The sequence below is a fragment of the Triturus cristatus genome, chromosome 3_1 (assembly GCF_964204655.1).
Source record: "Triturus cristatus chromosome 3_1, aTriCri1.1, whole genome shotgun sequence".
In the NCBI taxonomy this organism is placed as follows: domain Eukaryota; kingdom Metazoa; phylum Chordata; class Amphibia; order Caudata; family Salamandridae; genus Triturus; species Triturus cristatus.
The window spans coordinates 633,543,594-633,560,807 of NC_140583.1; the positions used below are offsets into that span (position 1 = coordinate 633,543,594).

Sequence of the window (17,214 nt, forward strand, 5' to 3'; positions counted from 1 at the left end):
ATGTTACCTTTCCTAGATCAACTTTCTTCTACAAACTTAATGTATGTTTTTTGTAAACTGGTTTACTGCTGATTTATTTTATATTTTTTTTAACATTCGCCTGTCTTAACTTACATTGGTACTTATATTCTCCTCGTTACACTGTAAAGCATCCAGAAGTGATGGTCTTAGGCTCTGGCATGAAGGAACCACAAAAATACATAAATCGTTTGTAAGGAGAATCATATTTTTATGAATCTCCTCCTTAGCGCCATCACTTTTTACGCTAAAATAACTTTTTTTTAAAAACACATGGTTTGCTTTTCTGAATTCCATTTCCAGTATTTGTAGGAATGCCCTTTTTTAGGTCTCGCTGAGCCAGAGCATGCGCTGTTCTGCGAGAAATTCAGTGAGTGGCTTTTGAAAGTGCTACCAGAGGCTTTTGCTGGCCTCAAACTTGCGCTCACGCGCGCGTGCACACGCGCAGCCGCCATGTGGGTTTCTGTCAAGGCTCATTAAGCCTTGCATGCCTCTCTCCGCCTTGTTTTTTACAGCGTGCGCGACACTGCAATTGTGTTCCCAGTCTTTCCTCCTGCTTTCCCCGTGCTTATTTTTTTTTACAGCGTGCTTTTGCATTTTACATCAATGCGATCTTTGTTAATAATAGACTTGTCTTTCAGATGAAGTTGTATTATTTTTTATAGCCCTGGGATGATGACTCGAAAGTTGTAAGGACCCTCCCTTAACTATACCGTCGCTGTTCTTCCCACGTGTGCATGCACTGATCTATTCAGAAATGCTAACAGTGTGTAATGCCTTGATGGCAAAACAAAAAAAAAATTAGAAACTGCCTCACGCAGTTATATAATGATGTCCTCGTAGCTTTTCGGGAGAAACTGAGTGAGTTTGTTAAAAAAATACAAAAAGCCCCGTTTTGTATTCTTCCGACGGGTTCCCTTATTTCTGTTAATAGATATAGCTGACGTGTAACGTGTGTGATTCACTTTCAGACGTATTATACGGTAGATTAAGCACCTGGGGGAGGGTGCTGCTGAAACAATGTTGATGCATGTGTCGAGAAGTACTCTTGCTAGAACATGCTTATAAATAACCCTTGTTTAAACAAACAGGAGATAAAATGTCAGGAGCATAAGTTATCCACGTGGCTAGTGTTTTGTAGTCACTTTTCTTTTAGCTCGTGTTCACTGCAGTCTGGGCAATATATCCTTTCCCCGTTAGTAAACATAGCAGTTCCGCGGAAAAACATGTACTCAAAACTGGCTTTAGCGTCCATGACACTTGCCTGAAGCGTACATTTTCCTGGAACGAGAAGTAGCCTACTGCATCTTTAAATCTGTAGGGTTCTAAGCATCAAGAAGACCTGTTGGCATTTCAGTAAAAAACGCACATGATCTGTCCCACTGCTCAGTTGTTTGTTCTCTAGTTAACATACCACCTTTCTTAATTCAAGATGTGCGAGGCCATACCAACTTATTAAATATTCATTCCAAGATCGTCTGTCCTAGTTTTTTTTATAGAGGGCCGGTAAATTGGATTAGATTTAGAAGTACAGAGAGCCCTTTATCGTTTAACATTCTAGTTTTTTTAAGAATGGCATTTTATGTAAAGAGGCAACTGATCATGCATGTTTTATGCACAATCTGGGTGATTTGTAGGTAGAGGTATATAAGTGACCAAAGCGTTTTCTCTAGTTGGTTTCTTTAGTCACTTTCATATGTTTGGGCTATAGCTGTACATCTTAAAGGTGAAGTCTGTATAGCCTTGGTGTCAGAGACTTTAATACTGCCATGATCACATTGGCCATCCTACCTACGCTGTTCGTGCCATAGGGCAGTTAAAAGGAGCATAAATCATCTAGCATAGTAGTGCTGTCTGTGGAGGGCTTTAAGGACCTTGTGAAAGATATGCCATGTACATGTACGTAATTCTTATATTCGTCCTTTTAGGAGTCAAATCCATTGTATAAGCCTTGTGTTTTTTTCGCCCGTCTGGAAACTAAAACTCTGTTACATTTCATGTCTTAATTACTGGACTGAAAATAGAATGCAACCTGGTACAATGCCCTTCGAGTCTCTGCCTCATTCAGAACAGGAAGGATTTTCACTAATCAGCAACTAGGCTCCAGGAATAAAGCAGTATTGGTAACCAAATGTATTGCTTTTACTAAGTAATTTTATTTATTTCTCCACGTAGTTGAAGTCTGTTTCAGAGCTCTCACAAATATCACAATAGTGTAATAGCAGGTACAGAAGTGTTCGTACAGTGCTTGAGGTAGCCCCTCTGCGTCGGCTACCACATAGTGCCAGTATATGGAGGCCTTTCCCGGTACTTAGTTATATTAGGTACTAAATGTTCGAAAGGCAGGTAATATCAACCATTGAAGCAATGAGCCCACACGTTGTGCCCCTCCATCCCTCTAAAGTTTTTATTCACACACCGGTGCCTTTGAAAGTATGAAATGATTAGCAAAGAGAGTGCGGAAGAAGGAGTGCCTGTGTGACAGAGAGAATCAATTAGTCCGGGTATTAGAATTATGCGATTCTGTGCCTGCACCGTTTTCCTCATAACTGTGGATTTGCTGTATCTACCACATAATCCATCACATGATGCAAAATCTGCAGGTTTTAACAAAAAAAGTGTTTCTAGTTCAAACAGATCAAAAGTTACTCAAAATGTTGCAACGTGTTCCTTCGCAAAAGTTAACAGGTCATTTCTCAGTTGCTAATTGCTCCATTTGGTTACTAAGCAGGTAATATGGAGGTGAAATCTTTTCCCATACAGTGTTACGATGAGTAAAAGTTGCAAAATAATGAAATAATACCAACACAAAAAGAGCTGCCTTATCCGACATAATTTGCCTATTCTTGCTGGATAATTTTGTCCTCACCTGCTGCATAATTCCAGTAGCACTTCCATTAGGTTAAAGTACAACCCATAAACGGAATTCTGCTAATCTTACTAATGCATTTTATAAGTAATTGAATTACTGCTCCTGTCTCAAAAAATTCTAAGCCTTAGAGAACATATCAGAATTAATGGTTACGTGGTCAATTGTAACACCAAGAGCATGTGGGTTTTATTCATTTCTTTACTAGTTTACCAAATTGTGAGATGCGGGATAAATCTCTCTGCATCTCTGTTCTCGTATCTGCTAAAATGGCAAGTAATTAAGAGTAGGCTAAATATCAGCATTACGTTCCATTTAAAACCTTACCATTATTCAGCTTTGATATCGCCTACATGTTAAGTCTGGAAAAATGATTGAATGACAAGTTGTGTGGCATTCTATGTAGCAGTTTTAATCTGTTTTGTCAAAAAAATAATTCTCCAGTCTACCCTCATACACCAAGAATGATGAGAAAAAAAACATTTAAATGTTAAACAAGCATTGGCATAGCCAATAGGTCTCGCCTTTGGGACCTTATAAGTGTTTAGTTATCCAGCACAATATCCTTGGTGCAACAACATCAAGTGTTGCATGGCTAAACACTTATAAGGTCCCAAAGGCGAGACCTATTGGCTATGCCAATGCTTGTTATTACTATATGTTACAGTGAATGTGTGTTTTCAGTTTTATCGGTCTGTGCACAACACAGGCAGAGGTTCTATGAAAAAAGAAAGATATTTGTATATGAAGACATTGCATACAACACTTTCTACATTTTCACCTTCTTTCACGGACCTAACTTAGCACTCAGTAGGTTCCCATCAGATCCAGAAAACACTTCCCATTCCAGAGGCTCCCTACATTTGGGTCGCAGGGTGTCAAGGAACATACAGAACTGCATGTTGCAGTGTCTTGTAGAAGTTCTGAAATTAACACAATGATTAATTTCTCTACTCAACTTGTAGGCTCTCTTAAGCGCTCTGGTGCAGATTAGGGTCTTATGACGACACATTTTGCCTATGGGAAGGAAATGGGAAGTCACCAGTGGGCCTGGCAGTCCAAGAACCATTAATATCTTAAAACGTTGGATTCGATTTGCCTCTTGCCGGTCAACAGAATAACAGGAATCACAGCTGCAGATGGATGGCCACTCATAATATCGGGGACCTACGTAGAAGAGAGAGTTTTCGTGATTTTACTGAAGGCCATGCAGTCATAAAGGCCTCATCAGCGCCTGCTCTCAAGATGGGTCATTTTCTTACTGATTGTAAGAAGGTGCTCATATGTTCAACTAAGTGTCTCAGTGGATAAGCATGGGGTGGGACATAGGAAGTATTATAGATTCCTCTCTTGGTGTTTGGAGACTTTGTCGCATCCCACGCTCAAGGAGATTGATAGCCAGTGAAAATATTCTTGGGGTTCAGTTGACGTGATCAACTGAACTCCAAGAATATTTGGGAGAATTGGAAGAGTTTGCAACAGGCCAGCACTACAGAAAGGCTGGTCGGGCATGGGTAGTCGGTCAATTTTATCACACAACTAAGATGAGTTGGCCACATATCAGGGGTGGCCTGGCATGTCTACCTCCGGTTACATGAGGCTGTGATTGAAGTTTTGGGGTACAAGGGATTGGTCTCATCTACAGTGGTTCTTATCAAGTCTGTCCCTGTGACTGGCGGGAGAAGACAGACCTCGGCTCTGGATGATGCCAGGTGACCAGCCACTAGCAGACCTGCCTATTTACGTGTTTGGAACAGGTGGACTCTGGGCGGTGATCTGTAGACTGTGTTAGAAATGGGGGTCTCTGGTTGGCAGAGGTAGGTACCTTTGTCCAAATAGGGATCCTTGCTTCTAGTCAGGGTAAAGGGGATACACACTTGAGATAACCCCTGCTACCTCCTAGGTAGCTTGGCACAAGCAGACAGGCCTAACCCAAAGGCAATGTGTAAAGTATTTGTTCTCAAAACACGCAGAAATACAGTGATACCACCACAAATGGACACCACACCACTTTAGAAAAATAAAGTTTCTTTATCTAAACTGAACAAGATCAAAATGGCAAAAATCCAACATACATGAAATAAGAATTTGACTTTAAAAAGGTTTCAAACCACTGGGTCCATAGAAAACTATGGATGCATGATTTCTCTCAAAGTACCTGCAGTTGCGACAAAATTCACAAGGCCAAACAGCCGCAGAGATGGGAAGCGTCGAGAACACAACGAGATGCATCAGTTCCTGAGACCATGGGGAGGCGATGCTACAGTTCTGCTGCATGCAGGAGAAGTGATGCGTAGTGTCTGGTCTGAAGGGGTGTCAGAGGGATGGGCGGAAACAGATGTGCGAAGGCCATATGTGTGTAATATTGGAGTGTTTTTTCATTCCAAATTATTAACTTAAAGTATCCAATTAGGAGTTCTCTCCAAATAATATATCAATGTAGAACAGTGGGGTTCTTTTCCCTGGTAATGTCTCTAGGTGAGTAGAAGTTCTTTCACTTATTTCTTCTTCCAGTTCCCTCTAGGCGTTCCGGTGTTCTGGAAGGGGTCCTAGGAGGCGCCCCTTGCCACAACTCTCCAGAGTTGTGCCGGCTCCAGCGCGGCCACAGGGGACCACCACTCCCCACTCCACAGATTCGGAATTCCCTGAGCTTGGGCTTTTCCTGTGTTGGCGTCCTCTTCGATGGCATCTTCCCCGGCGGCGGCTCTCCTGGCTGATTCTCTTTCCACGGCTGCTTCTCTGGTGACGTCCTTCCCAGCGGTGTCTTCCTCAGTGGCTCTCGTCGGTTTCCTCTTCTCCTTTTCTCCTTCTCCCAGGATTGTGGATTGGGTAGGCCGCGGCACACCCCACTTCCGGATTGGTCCGTTTGTTGTGCTGTTTATTTTTTTTATTTTTTATAAACTCTTTTTATTTAGAAAACACCGACATCAAGGCATAGTATCACAGCATTACAGCATAGGCAGATGCAAGCACAAGGATTTATCAATACAAAGTGTAGTGACATTTTTTGAAGTCACGGAGAGGGGGAGACATCTACATCATGAAGTCTGGGGGGGGTACATATTTCGCCTCTATATAAATTCCAGGGGGTCCAAATCTTGGACCATTTCTGGGGGCAGCCCCTCGTAATGAATACTGATTTTTCTCGTTGCATACACCAGCCCAAGTCCTTTTTCCAGTCCGTTATTGTAGGTGCCTTGGATGCCCCCCAGAGCTGGGCGATATTTCTCTTTGCAATCATGCAAGCAAGTGTAACCCATTGTACTGCATAGGCATTGAGATCTGTGGGTTCCCAGATATTTAGGAGGCATCTAGGAGCCTCCGGTCGGATTTCAATCTCTAGGGTTTCACTAATGATTGAGTGTATCTTGTGCCAGTACTCCTGAATGAACCTGCAATGCCAGAGGATATGTATGAAAATGCCCGGCTGGGAGCACCCCCGTCTACAAGACCCATCCGTGTGCCCCCCCATGTGCATCAATTGAGGCCCTGTTATATATATTCTGTGCAGGATTTTTAACTGTACTAGGCGGAGTCGTGCCGAAATTGCTACAGTTTTAGGGGACGAGGTCGCTGCCTGCCACCCCTCGTCGTCCAGTTCTATTCCGTCCTCGGTCCACCTCTCTCGCAGAAGAGTCAGGGGGTCACTCATGTTATTGATTATTTTCTTATACGTAAGTGATATGGCTCACTCAGGGAGGTACCCATCTAGGAGTCGGTCTTCCAGCGGGGAGTACTTCGGTAAGGTGTCATCTCTTGGTATCGCGGCCTGCAGCGCATGTCGGACCTGAAGGTATCTAAACAACTCTGAATCAGCCAGTGAGTATTGAGTCTGGAGTGTGATAAATGGCTTGACTGCCTCCGCAACCCAAAGATCGCCGATAGTAGATATACCGATAAGGTCCCATTTGTCAAACCCCTATGAGTCGCCCAAGTACCCTAGTTTTTGTGAGTCCCACAACTGGGTCGCTAGCGTTAGTCTGTTGGCCCAACCCAGTGATTTTGCCGCATCGTGCCATATTTTAACTGTGTGCTTGGTGGGCCCTGTTAAGGGGAACCCACCCGGTGCGGAGTATAATGCTCGGCCGTAGGCCCCGCCGGGAAGGAGCCAGTGGTCCATACGGTAACCCGGGGCGTCGGGGGGGCCATAGGTGCCATGATTAATGGCTAGGAGATGGGCCGCCCAATAATATTTTTTAATGTCCGGCAATCCGATTCCCCCATCATACCACCCAAGCGTGAGCTTTGGTAAGGCAATTCGAGGCCGTCCACCCCAAAGGAGGTCTCTCTGCAGGCCTTCTACCTCTTTAAAATACGAGGTAGGTACAGGGTCAGCCGTGTTTTGAAGTGCATAGAGGAAGCGAGGCAGGGACATCATTTTGAACAACGCAGCCTTGCCCAACATGGAGATAGGAAGTTTTCTCCAGTGTGCGATATCGCTTTTAAGTCGTTGTAGGGGTGGGATCAAGTTGCGTGAGTATCGGAGTGCCGTATCAAGGGAAATAAAGATGCCTAAATATTTGAATCCGTCCGTGGCCACAGACATCGGGCAATTGCGAGGTAGTTGCGGGGAGTCTCCACTGAGGACATATATGAGAGACTTCTGCCAGTTTATCCGGTACCCGGAATATCTGCCAAAGACGTCAAGGATGTCGAGCAGCACATTAAGGGATCTCTTGGGGGAGGCCAGATAAAGGAGAACGTCGTCGGCGTAGAGGGATATACGATCTTCCCATCCCGGCGCCCACTGTAGTCCGCGGATGACAACTGTTGTGGTGTTTCTTGTTCGTCCTGAGAAAACAAATAACAGTCCGTTTTCATTGTTTGGTTTCTCTTCCAGCCATTGCTGTCAGAGTCAGCACACGAGAGCAATGGAAACCACTGCATCGGCTCAGATGGTAAGTCGGGGTTTGGTGTGAGGGTTCGGGCCCATTTTTTGATAATCTCTTTTGGGAATCCAAATCGGGGAAAAAATAGTAATCATAGCATTGGCAACTTGTGTAGTGTTGGGATGTCTTAGGGCCACTGCTTCGGGGAATCTAGTAGCGTAGTCTACACATAACAATACCCACTAAGGGAAGGGAGAAGAGGACCTAGTATATCCATCCCTACCCTGGCGAAAGGTTAGTCTATTATTGGTAGGGGTCTTTAGGGGACTCGTGGGAGTATAAATCCGCTATTCTTCTGGGAAATAGGGCATTCCTTGCAGTATTTTCAAACTTGTTGGTATATCCCAGGTCAATAAAACCTGTCTAGGATGGCTTTCTCAGCTTTGTCTGCTCTAAAATGTCCCCCTAAAAGATGGTTATGTGCCAAAAACAATACTTTTTCTCAGAAAGGTTGGGGCACTAACAGCTGGATCGGCATGTTCTTTCCTCCCTTCCGGTACAATAGCCCTTGACGCACAAAAAATTGAGGACCTACTTGATGAGGGTCTTCCTGTTCTGTAGCCTGTTTCCATGCTTCTTGGAGAGTAAGGTCTTCTCGTTAGGTGGAATGAAAGTTTCTATTGTGGTTCCACAGTTCACACCCATTATAAGTTCAGACCAGTTGAGTATAGCTTTTTCTATGATCCATTCATGATCCTAGACCTGTGAAAAAGGGGCCGTTTCTTTCCACTCAGCTCCTTCCTTCCAATTCACGTTCAGTAGACTGTCTATAGAGGGGTAATCGTTACCTAGGACTATAGGTTCAGGCAATTTTGGGATCAGGCCTACCCGCAAGGGAACGGGGGGTGGAGGGTTGATGTTGGATGGGTACTTCTGCCATGGGGTATGTCTTGCTATCCCCATGGACACACTGTATTTTAACAATTCAGGTCGTATGAGGAAACCCTCCGGGAACAGCTTGGGGTCTCATTAAGCTTTGCAAACATACTGTGTCAATCAGAACTTCATTCAGCTCCCCATTAATCATCACCTTCCTATGATAAGGCAGGGTGTCATCATTAGTCGAGCAATAGAGGACTCAAATGTACCCCACATCCATGGGTTCTTCCCTCTGAGGGCAGGAACGAGCGGTATGGTCAAAAACCCCACACTCAAAGCATTGGGGTACCTAGTGGGGTGGTGGTCGAGTTGATGTAGGCAAGGGCCCTGGCACTAGGGTTACAGTCTCTGGTTGCTGGGTGTTAGGGAGGAGCTTAGCTGTTTTAGATGGCACTCCTCTGGGATGTTTCCAAGAACCTTCTTCCCGTCCCTTTTGCAGTTCCTGGGCTCTGTTAAAGGCAGTAGCTATTTCTACGGCCTTCTCTAGAGTAAGGTGGGCATGTTGACGGACCCATCGTTGTATGCGAGGATGTAAGGAAGTGTGAAACTGTTCCAGAAATATCTTCCCCAATATTTCTTCTTTGGAAGATGCTAAGGGTTTGAGTCATCTCTCGGCCATAGCTCTTATTCTATAATATAGAGCCCTGGGAGTTTCCTGTGGTCCTTCCTTGATTTGCCTTAGCCTGATCCTACACATTTCTTCATCTATACCCATGCGTTCCAGAATACTCAGTTTTATCTCATGATATTGGGTAGTGCCAAGGGGATTGGCTGCTTGGTATGCTGACTGGAGGTTTCCGGCCAGAAGAGGGCCCAGATATTGTCCCCACTTGTCTTCAGGCCACATGGCAGCTCTGATCATTCTCTCAAAATAAGAGAAGAAGAAGTCTGGATCCTCCCCTGGAACATACTTTTGAACTACTACAGAGGGTGGGGTGGTGTGGCCTCGCGGTTGTCCAAGCACCTCTGCCAATTTCCCTAATACTGTTTCCTGCGTCTGACCTTGCCCTGGTAGGGTCTTGTGCAGTTTTTCTCGGTCTGCCTCAGCTACCACCAGGAATCTCTCCATGAATTTCTCCAAACTTTCATGCCCTTCCACCATTTAGGTTACAATGGCTTCCATTTCCCCCGATCCCACTTCTGACACCACCTGTGGGAGGGATGGGCAGAAACAGAACCGAGAAGGCCGCATGCGTGTAATATTGGAGTGTTCTTATTCCAAATTATTAACTTAAAGCATAAAAGTGGGAGTTCTCTCCAAATAATATATCAATGTATAACAGTGGGGTTCTTTTCCCAGGTAATGTCTCTAGGCGATTAGAAGTTATTTCACTTATTTCTCCTTCTTTCGTTTCCCTCTAGGAGTTCTGGTGCTCTGGAAGGGATCCCAGGAGGCATCCCTTGCCGCAACTCTCCACAGTTGCAGCGGCTCCAGCTCGTCCTCAGGGGACCACCACTCCTCGCTCCACACGTCCGTAGTTCCCTCAGCTTCAGCTTCTCCTGCTTTGGCGTCCTCTTCGATGGCGTCTTCCCCAGCTGCGTCTCTCCTGGCGAATTCTCTTTCCGGGGCTGCTTCTCTGGTGACGTCCTTCCCGGCGCCGTCTTCCTCAGCGGCCCTCGTCGGTTTCCTCTTCTCCTCCTCCCAGGATTGTGGATTGGGTAGGCCACGGCACACCCCCGCTTCTGGATTGGTCCGTTTGTTGTACTGTTTCTTGTTCGTCCTGAGAAAAGGAATAACAGTTTGCTTTCATTGTTGGATTTCTCTTCCAGCCTTTGCAGTCAGCATCAGGACACAAGAGGAATGGAGACCACCACATCGGCTCAAATGGTAAGTCGGGGTTTGGTGTGGGGGTTCGGGCCATTTTCATCGGGGAAGTGATGCGTCGACTCCAACATGATTCTGGTCAACGGGTGATACGTCGGGAAAGCTTGCCGAACAGGTACGATGTGTGGAAATCCGGGATGTGGCCGCGATCGGTGCAGCAGCGTCGAGCGTTGGAGCATCGGTTTCTTCAGGTGCACTCCCTCGATGCGTCGTTTCTTGCAGCGGCGACAGCTGCTGCGTCCGTTTCGGCAGTGGTGCAGCGAAGCGCGGCGATTCTTCTTGCACCACGGTATCAATATTTCACTATCAGGACATGTCACACACACCAGTACATGCCCTACCTTTCACATACACTGCACCCTGCCTGGAGGGGGGGGGGGTACCTTGAGTCTACCATAGGGGTGCCTTACATGTAAGAAAAGGGAAGGTTAGGGCCTGGCAAGTGAGTGCACTTGCCACGTCGACATGGCAGTTAACAAACTGCGCAGTGGCAGGTCCGAGATACCTTTTCAGGGCTACTCATGTGAGTGGCACAATCAGTGCTGCAGGCCCCCTAGTAGCATTTGATTTAAAGGCCCTGGCGTACTCAGTACACTTTAGTAGAGGCTTATCAGTAAATCAAATATGCCAATCATGGATAACCAGTCATGTTCTCAATTTACACAGAGAGCATATGCCCTTTAGCACTGATTAGAAGTGGTAAAGTGTCCAGAGTCCTATAGCCAACAACAACAGATCAGGAAAAAATAGGAGGAAGAAGGAAAACGTTTGGGGATAACCATGCAAAAAGGGCCAAGTTCAACACAGAGGTGGGTGTCTCATTTCTGAAAAGATTCAAGTAACAAAGGTGCCAGATTCTGATAAGGGCACAAAGGAGCCACTCTGAACAAACAACAGTGAGAAGGGAAAGAGAGGGTCTACTCACCATTTCGAAGGCTGATGAGAATTCTTTTCCCTGGCTTCTGCAGAAGCAATCGTTAGGACACGGCTATTTAATGTGTGCAGATACTCTTCGGTGTGCTTCTGTGGAAGGAAGGGGAAAGCTCAAACTGTCGCATCCATCATAAAACTATTAACTCAAATGTGCACGCAACACAGAGAAACTATAAGGCTTATGTTCCACATTTACTGAAAGCATTAGCTAGTCCTTTGTGCGCGCTATGCTAAACTGTGTATGCAAGAGTGAAAGGACACTTCCAGCCTTCGATACTGAAGTCAATGAGAACATCACAAAAAGAATGAACTTAACACATACTGGGTGATGGTGATGGCGATGGCACCTTCTGCATTAAGCCTGGTGGGGCGAGTCCAGCACGCTAAACCATGACTCTGCTGATGCCATGAAGGAAGCCCCATGCCAACCGCTTCTTTCTGAAGGGAAGGAAGAAAGGGCATGGTGTCAAGGCTTCCTGTAGGTGTGGGACATAGTACAGGATCTACATCATCGTGGATGGTTTAACGCAAAGCTATGATGTGGTGGACCTCATCAGTACGTTTTGCCATAATTGTTCCTTTACTAGGATGGGTTGGAAACCTGGGAAGGGGCCTGGCGGTTCTGATGGACCTTAGTGTCTAGGTCATAACAAAAACAAAACAAACATGAACAACATCAATTCACTATGAACGTGGTCCGAGTGAACATCAAGCAGGACACATAAAAATTCCAATGCATCTTAACACAATAACATTGCAATTGTTAGCAGTGAAACAGGCAAGGCATAAAAAGTGTTTAACGGGGGGGCGTGGCCAAGCCGAGCATGGAGTAGGACGTGGGCTGCTGGAGCTCCGGGCTGCCGCTGGCTAAACGAGCTTCCTACGGCACTTGGACAGCCGGTATACGGCCTCCCCTAGGTGCGAGAGGTCGGCGGAACCGGAGTGGGCTGCCGCTGAATAATGTGGCGGGCTCGAGGAGTGCGGCTGGCGGCACCGGAGGCTGGACACTGGGGCGCTCCCGGGCGCTGAGGAGACGGCCGCCATTTTGCGCGATCTGCGCTGGGGAGCGGTGCAGGTTCCCGCGGACTGCCCGGGAGCTTGAGCCTGCTGAGAGAGCTGTCTGGCCATCCTGGGAGTGATCGGAGGCGTCTGGGAGCGGGGGCCGGGACTCCCTGGTACCGGCTGAAGGAGGAGGCGCTGGGAAGACTGCTCCGGTGGGCGGGTCCGCCATTTTGGGACCCTGTGCCTCTGAAGCTGCGGCCCCTGCAATTGAGCGCTGGTCTCCGCTGCGCTGGACTCCGCTTGAGGTGAGGAGGTCGGCGGGAGGCATCGGCCCGCGGGGCGGTTCACCCGGACACCGGAGGGGGCGGAAAGACTGAGGTAGCGGGAGGAGCCCCGGCGGAGGTGGGCCCGAGCGCTAGAGTGCCCCTGGGAGTGCTGTCCTCGCGGTGGCGGCGACTGCGGTGGAAGCGCTTGGAGGTCTAGAGCGGGGGATATCACTGCGGCCCTGAACTGGAGCCCCGGACCGGGGGCGGCCTGGCTGGTCGATCCTCGCGGGTGGTGGCCGTGTAACCGAGCGCCGGACTGGGCCCTGGATGCTGGCTCGCCTCCCCTGCTGGACATTAAAGAAGAGAGGGGCTGAGCGGTGAGGCGCTAGCGGGACTTGAGACGGCGGGACCGCTTGGCTGTCGGGCCCCCCTGCGTGGTTGTTGAGCTGCGGGGAAGACGCGCTCCTCAGTGCTCCTGACACTGTGCTGTTCGCTGCCTGCGAGAGTGGGGAAGGCCCCGGGTCGGAGTCTGGTGGGCCCGGGGACCTGGCGACATCCGTGCCCTGAGGGCGAATCGTATCGGTGTGGGCCGCGGGACCTTGGTCCACTGCTGCTCCTGGAACGCCTGCGCTGCGGCGCTGCGATTGGGCCCGCGGCTTGGAGTGTGGGACAGCCCTACATCGGACGCGACACGGCCTGGCTTGTGCGCCCTTAGACGCTGGTTGGCCCTCCGGGGGCCCTGAGTGGACGGCCTGATCTACGGCTGGGGCCTCCCTGTAGAGGCGGCGTATACCTGCATAATGACGCGCACCAAGCCGGGAAAAGACTCATCGGCGCCCACGAAAGATACCACAGTGAAGGACCTTTGGAATAAGCCTGGAGGGGCGCCGACGGGCTCGCAGGCGCTGGGGGCTGGTGGGTCGGCGGAGCCAGTGACACAGTCCTTCATGGCGCTCTTCATGCAGGACCTCAAGTCTGAAATCGGCTCGCTGCGCACGGAGGTTCAGGCCTGTGTCAAGGAGCTCCGGAAAGATGTGGGAGAGCTCGGGGACAGGGTCGACGACATGGAGAAGACCCTGGACGCTCGCACGGAGGACCAGGAGCGCTTGTGGCAGAGGATAGCGGCCCTGGAGGAGCAGAATGTCGAGCTACAGATCAGGCAGGAGGACCTGGAAAATAGGGGGCGCCGCAACAACATTCACATTCGGGGCGTCCCGATTGGCGCGGAGGGGGCGGATATCATGACATTTGTGGCGGACCTTCTGCATGAACTCCGGGGGGATGATGACGCCTCTCCGCCGACTCTGGATAGGGCCCACCGAGTCTCTGGCCTGCCCGGGAGACCAGGTTTGATTCCCGACATCCTGACGCGGGTCCACTTCTTTGTCGAAAAGGAGGCTATCATCAAGGCGACCAGGGACAGGACGGATATCAAATACAACGGGGCTACGATCCAGCTGTTTCAGGACCTGGCCCCCACGACACTCCGGCGCAGGCGGGCCTTCCGGCCGGTTACGGACAAGCTGCGAGACCTCAACATTCGCTATCAATGGGGACATCCCTTCGCCCTCATCTTCCACTGGGAGTCCAGACGACGGGTGCTGCGGTCCTACAGGGAGGCCGCGCAGCTGCTTCAGATCCCGGACTCCCCTCCGGCCAGCCCGGTGCGCGGTGCCGCGGGGCCTCGTGCCTCGCTTAAGCCTAGCTGGTCCAGGGTGCGCCGGGCGGGGCGATCTCCCTCCCCTGCTGCTAGTCGATCCTCGAGGGACAAGCAGGACATCATACGCCACATTCGGTCCCTGGAGGCCGGATCGTCGCCGGCGGGATCACAGGAGCCCGCTCCCCAGTGAACTTCCGGGCTTGCGACTCTGGCTCCTTCCTTCTCGAGAAAGCGAGATGGCCCTCTCTGGGGCTACCAGCCGTTTGTGGGGAGAGAGATTGCGGCCCCCTCACTGCGATCGGTGTTACAGCTCCTGATGCCGGGCGGTGGCCCGGGGCTCCTTCTAACTTGGTGAATGGCAGCAGTGCCGACGGACCCCCACCACTATTCCTGGGAGAGTGACATCTCCGGGATAGCCTGTGCCGAAGTGCCTGGCCACTCCCTAGACTGGAATAGACCTTGTTGGCCATGTTGGCCGTTCTGTGGTTTTGGTTCTTTTGTTTGCTCCTACTTTCTCGCCTCTCTCCCTCTTTACTTCCTAACCCTCTGGCGGGGGGGCTCTGTGGATGGGCTGGGGGCGGCGGGGGGGACAACTGCGCATGTTGACCCATGTCTATGACTACAGTACCCTCCTGGAAGGTCGTCTCTTTGAACGTGAAGGGGCTCAACTCACCTAGCAAGCGACATCAGATCTGGAGGTATCTGCTCCAACAGGGTGCCGACATAGTATTTCTGCAGGAGACGCACCTTCTACAGGCTGATGTGGGTCGTATGGCCCATCCGCGCTTTCCCCATAGGTTTTGGGCATCCGCGGCCACTAAGACAGCGGGGGTTGCTATCTTCTGCCGGGCGGGATTCTGTCATGGGGACACACAGGTGCGTAGAGACACTGCGGGCCGGGTCCTGAGGGTGGAGCTCACGAGGGGGCACCGTAGGCTCACGCTATGTAATCTTTATGCACCCAATCAGGGGCAGGATGCCTTCCTGCGCGGGGTCATCCGGGAGTATCTTGACCCGGTGAGCTCGGACCTTATAGTGGGGGGGGACTTCAATCTGGTTTGGGACGCGGAGCTAGATCGTTGTGGGAGAGGCTTCCATGGCGTGGGGGCCCTGTCGGCCACTGTGAAAAAATCCCTTACTGCTTTGACCTTGGTAGATGTGTGGCGTTATCACTCCCCGGGGCTGAAGGACTTCACCTTTTACTCACATGCACACCGCTCCTACTCTCGCATCGACATGCTCTTTGTCTCCCACTCCCTGATCCCAGACACTATGTCGGCTTCACACTCGAGCATTTCGGTCTCCGATCATGCCCGTGTGGAGGTGTTACTCCACGAGCGCTCCACTCGTACCTCCGGTCCACGCCGCTGGCGGTTCCCGGATCACGCCCTACGGGACCCGGTAGACAGGGAGGAAATAAAGACGGCCATATTGGAATACTTCGAGCATAACGAGTTGCCGGAGACTCCCCTCCCCCTCTTATGGGATGCCTTCAAGGCCACGATACGGGGCACCCTCACGGCTATAGCTGCTGCGCGGACACGGGAAGCCCAACTGTACGAAACCAGACTTACCCGCGAACTCAAGACGCTGGAGAAGATGGACCAGACCCGCCCGTTGGCGGCCCATAAGCGGCGGCTGGCGGTCCTTAGGGGACAGTTACGGGCACACAGGACGAATAAGGCGGAACGGGCGCTCCTTGCGCTCCGGCAGCGCTTTTACATCGGAGGGGATAAGGTGGGAACGGTGCTAGCGCGGCGGTTGTGCACGAGGGCGGCCAGGGCCCACATCGCGAAGCTGCAGGGGGTGGGGGGTACATGGGTGACCACTGAAGCAGCGAAGCTCCAGGCGTTTCATGAATACTATTCTTCTCTATACAAGAGAGACCCGCCGGACCCTGCACTGATCGCGGAGACCCTGGGTGAATGTGAATGGGAGCCGCTGAGTAAACATCACTCCGAGCTCTTAGAGGAGCCCATTACACTGGAAGAAATAGCGGGAGCCCTGGGAGATCTTCCGCTAGGCAAGACACCTGGGCCGGATGGGCTGCCAGTGGCGTTCTTCCGTGCCTTTCTGCCGCAGCTGCAACCCTACCTTCTTCGGCTCTTTAACTCATTCGCGGATTCGGGAGGGCCCTCCCCGGACATGGCGATGGCTGAGATTGCCCTCATCCCAAAGCCAGGGAAGGACCACACCCTCTGCTCATCATACCGGCCCATAGCCCTGTTGAACACAGATCTTAAACTGTATACTAAAATTCTTGCCAAACGGCTCAGTACACACCTCCCTCACCTCGTGGATCCGGATCAGGTGGGGTTCATCCACCAACGCCAGGGGGCGGACAATGTCCGTCGCATTGCCCACATAGTGGGAAAGGCCAGGCATTGGGGTATCCCGGCTTGCCTGTTGTCCCTAGACGCTGAAAAAGCATTCGACCGGGTAGATTGGGAGTTCCTTCGAGCGGTTTTACGGAAAATAGGGGTTGGGCCCAAAATGGAAGCACGCATCATGGCCCCATACGCTGCCCTGGCAGCCCGGGTGCGAGTAAATGGCCAACTTACGCAGCCATTCCCCATCTGCAGGGGCACGCGGCAGGGTTGCCCACTATCGCCTCTGCTCTTTGCCCTGGTAGCGGAGCCCCTGGCTATTCTCATTCGCCAGTCGCCGGATGTCACGGGCATTTCCCTTCGGGGACGTGACCATAAGGTTGCGCTCTTCGCTGATGACCTCCTTCTCACGCTGTCTGCGCCCTCAACCTCGCTTCCAGCCACACAATCGCTGCTCCGCATCTACGAGCGGGCCTCCGGGCTTAAAATTAACCACACCAAGTCTTGGGTGCTCAATCTCACGATCCCGGAGGCGGAAGTTGCGGC

At 50.4% G+C, this 17,214-nt stretch overlaps 1 protein-coding gene across 1 annotated transcript in view; it reads right to left on the reverse strand.

Annotated features, from left to right (window-relative positions):
- IQCH (IQ motif containing H) overlaps window positions 1-17,214 on the reverse strand; it is an 846,786-nt gene that overhangs the window by 727,553 nt on the left and 102,019 nt on the right. Inside the window, exon 3 of the mRNA XM_085644600.1 lies at window positions 11,406-11,503. Within this exon, the coding sequence (XP_085500726.1) occupies window positions 11,406-11,503 (98 nt within the window). The remainder of the gene's footprint in view (window positions 1-11,405; window positions 11,504-17,214) is intronic.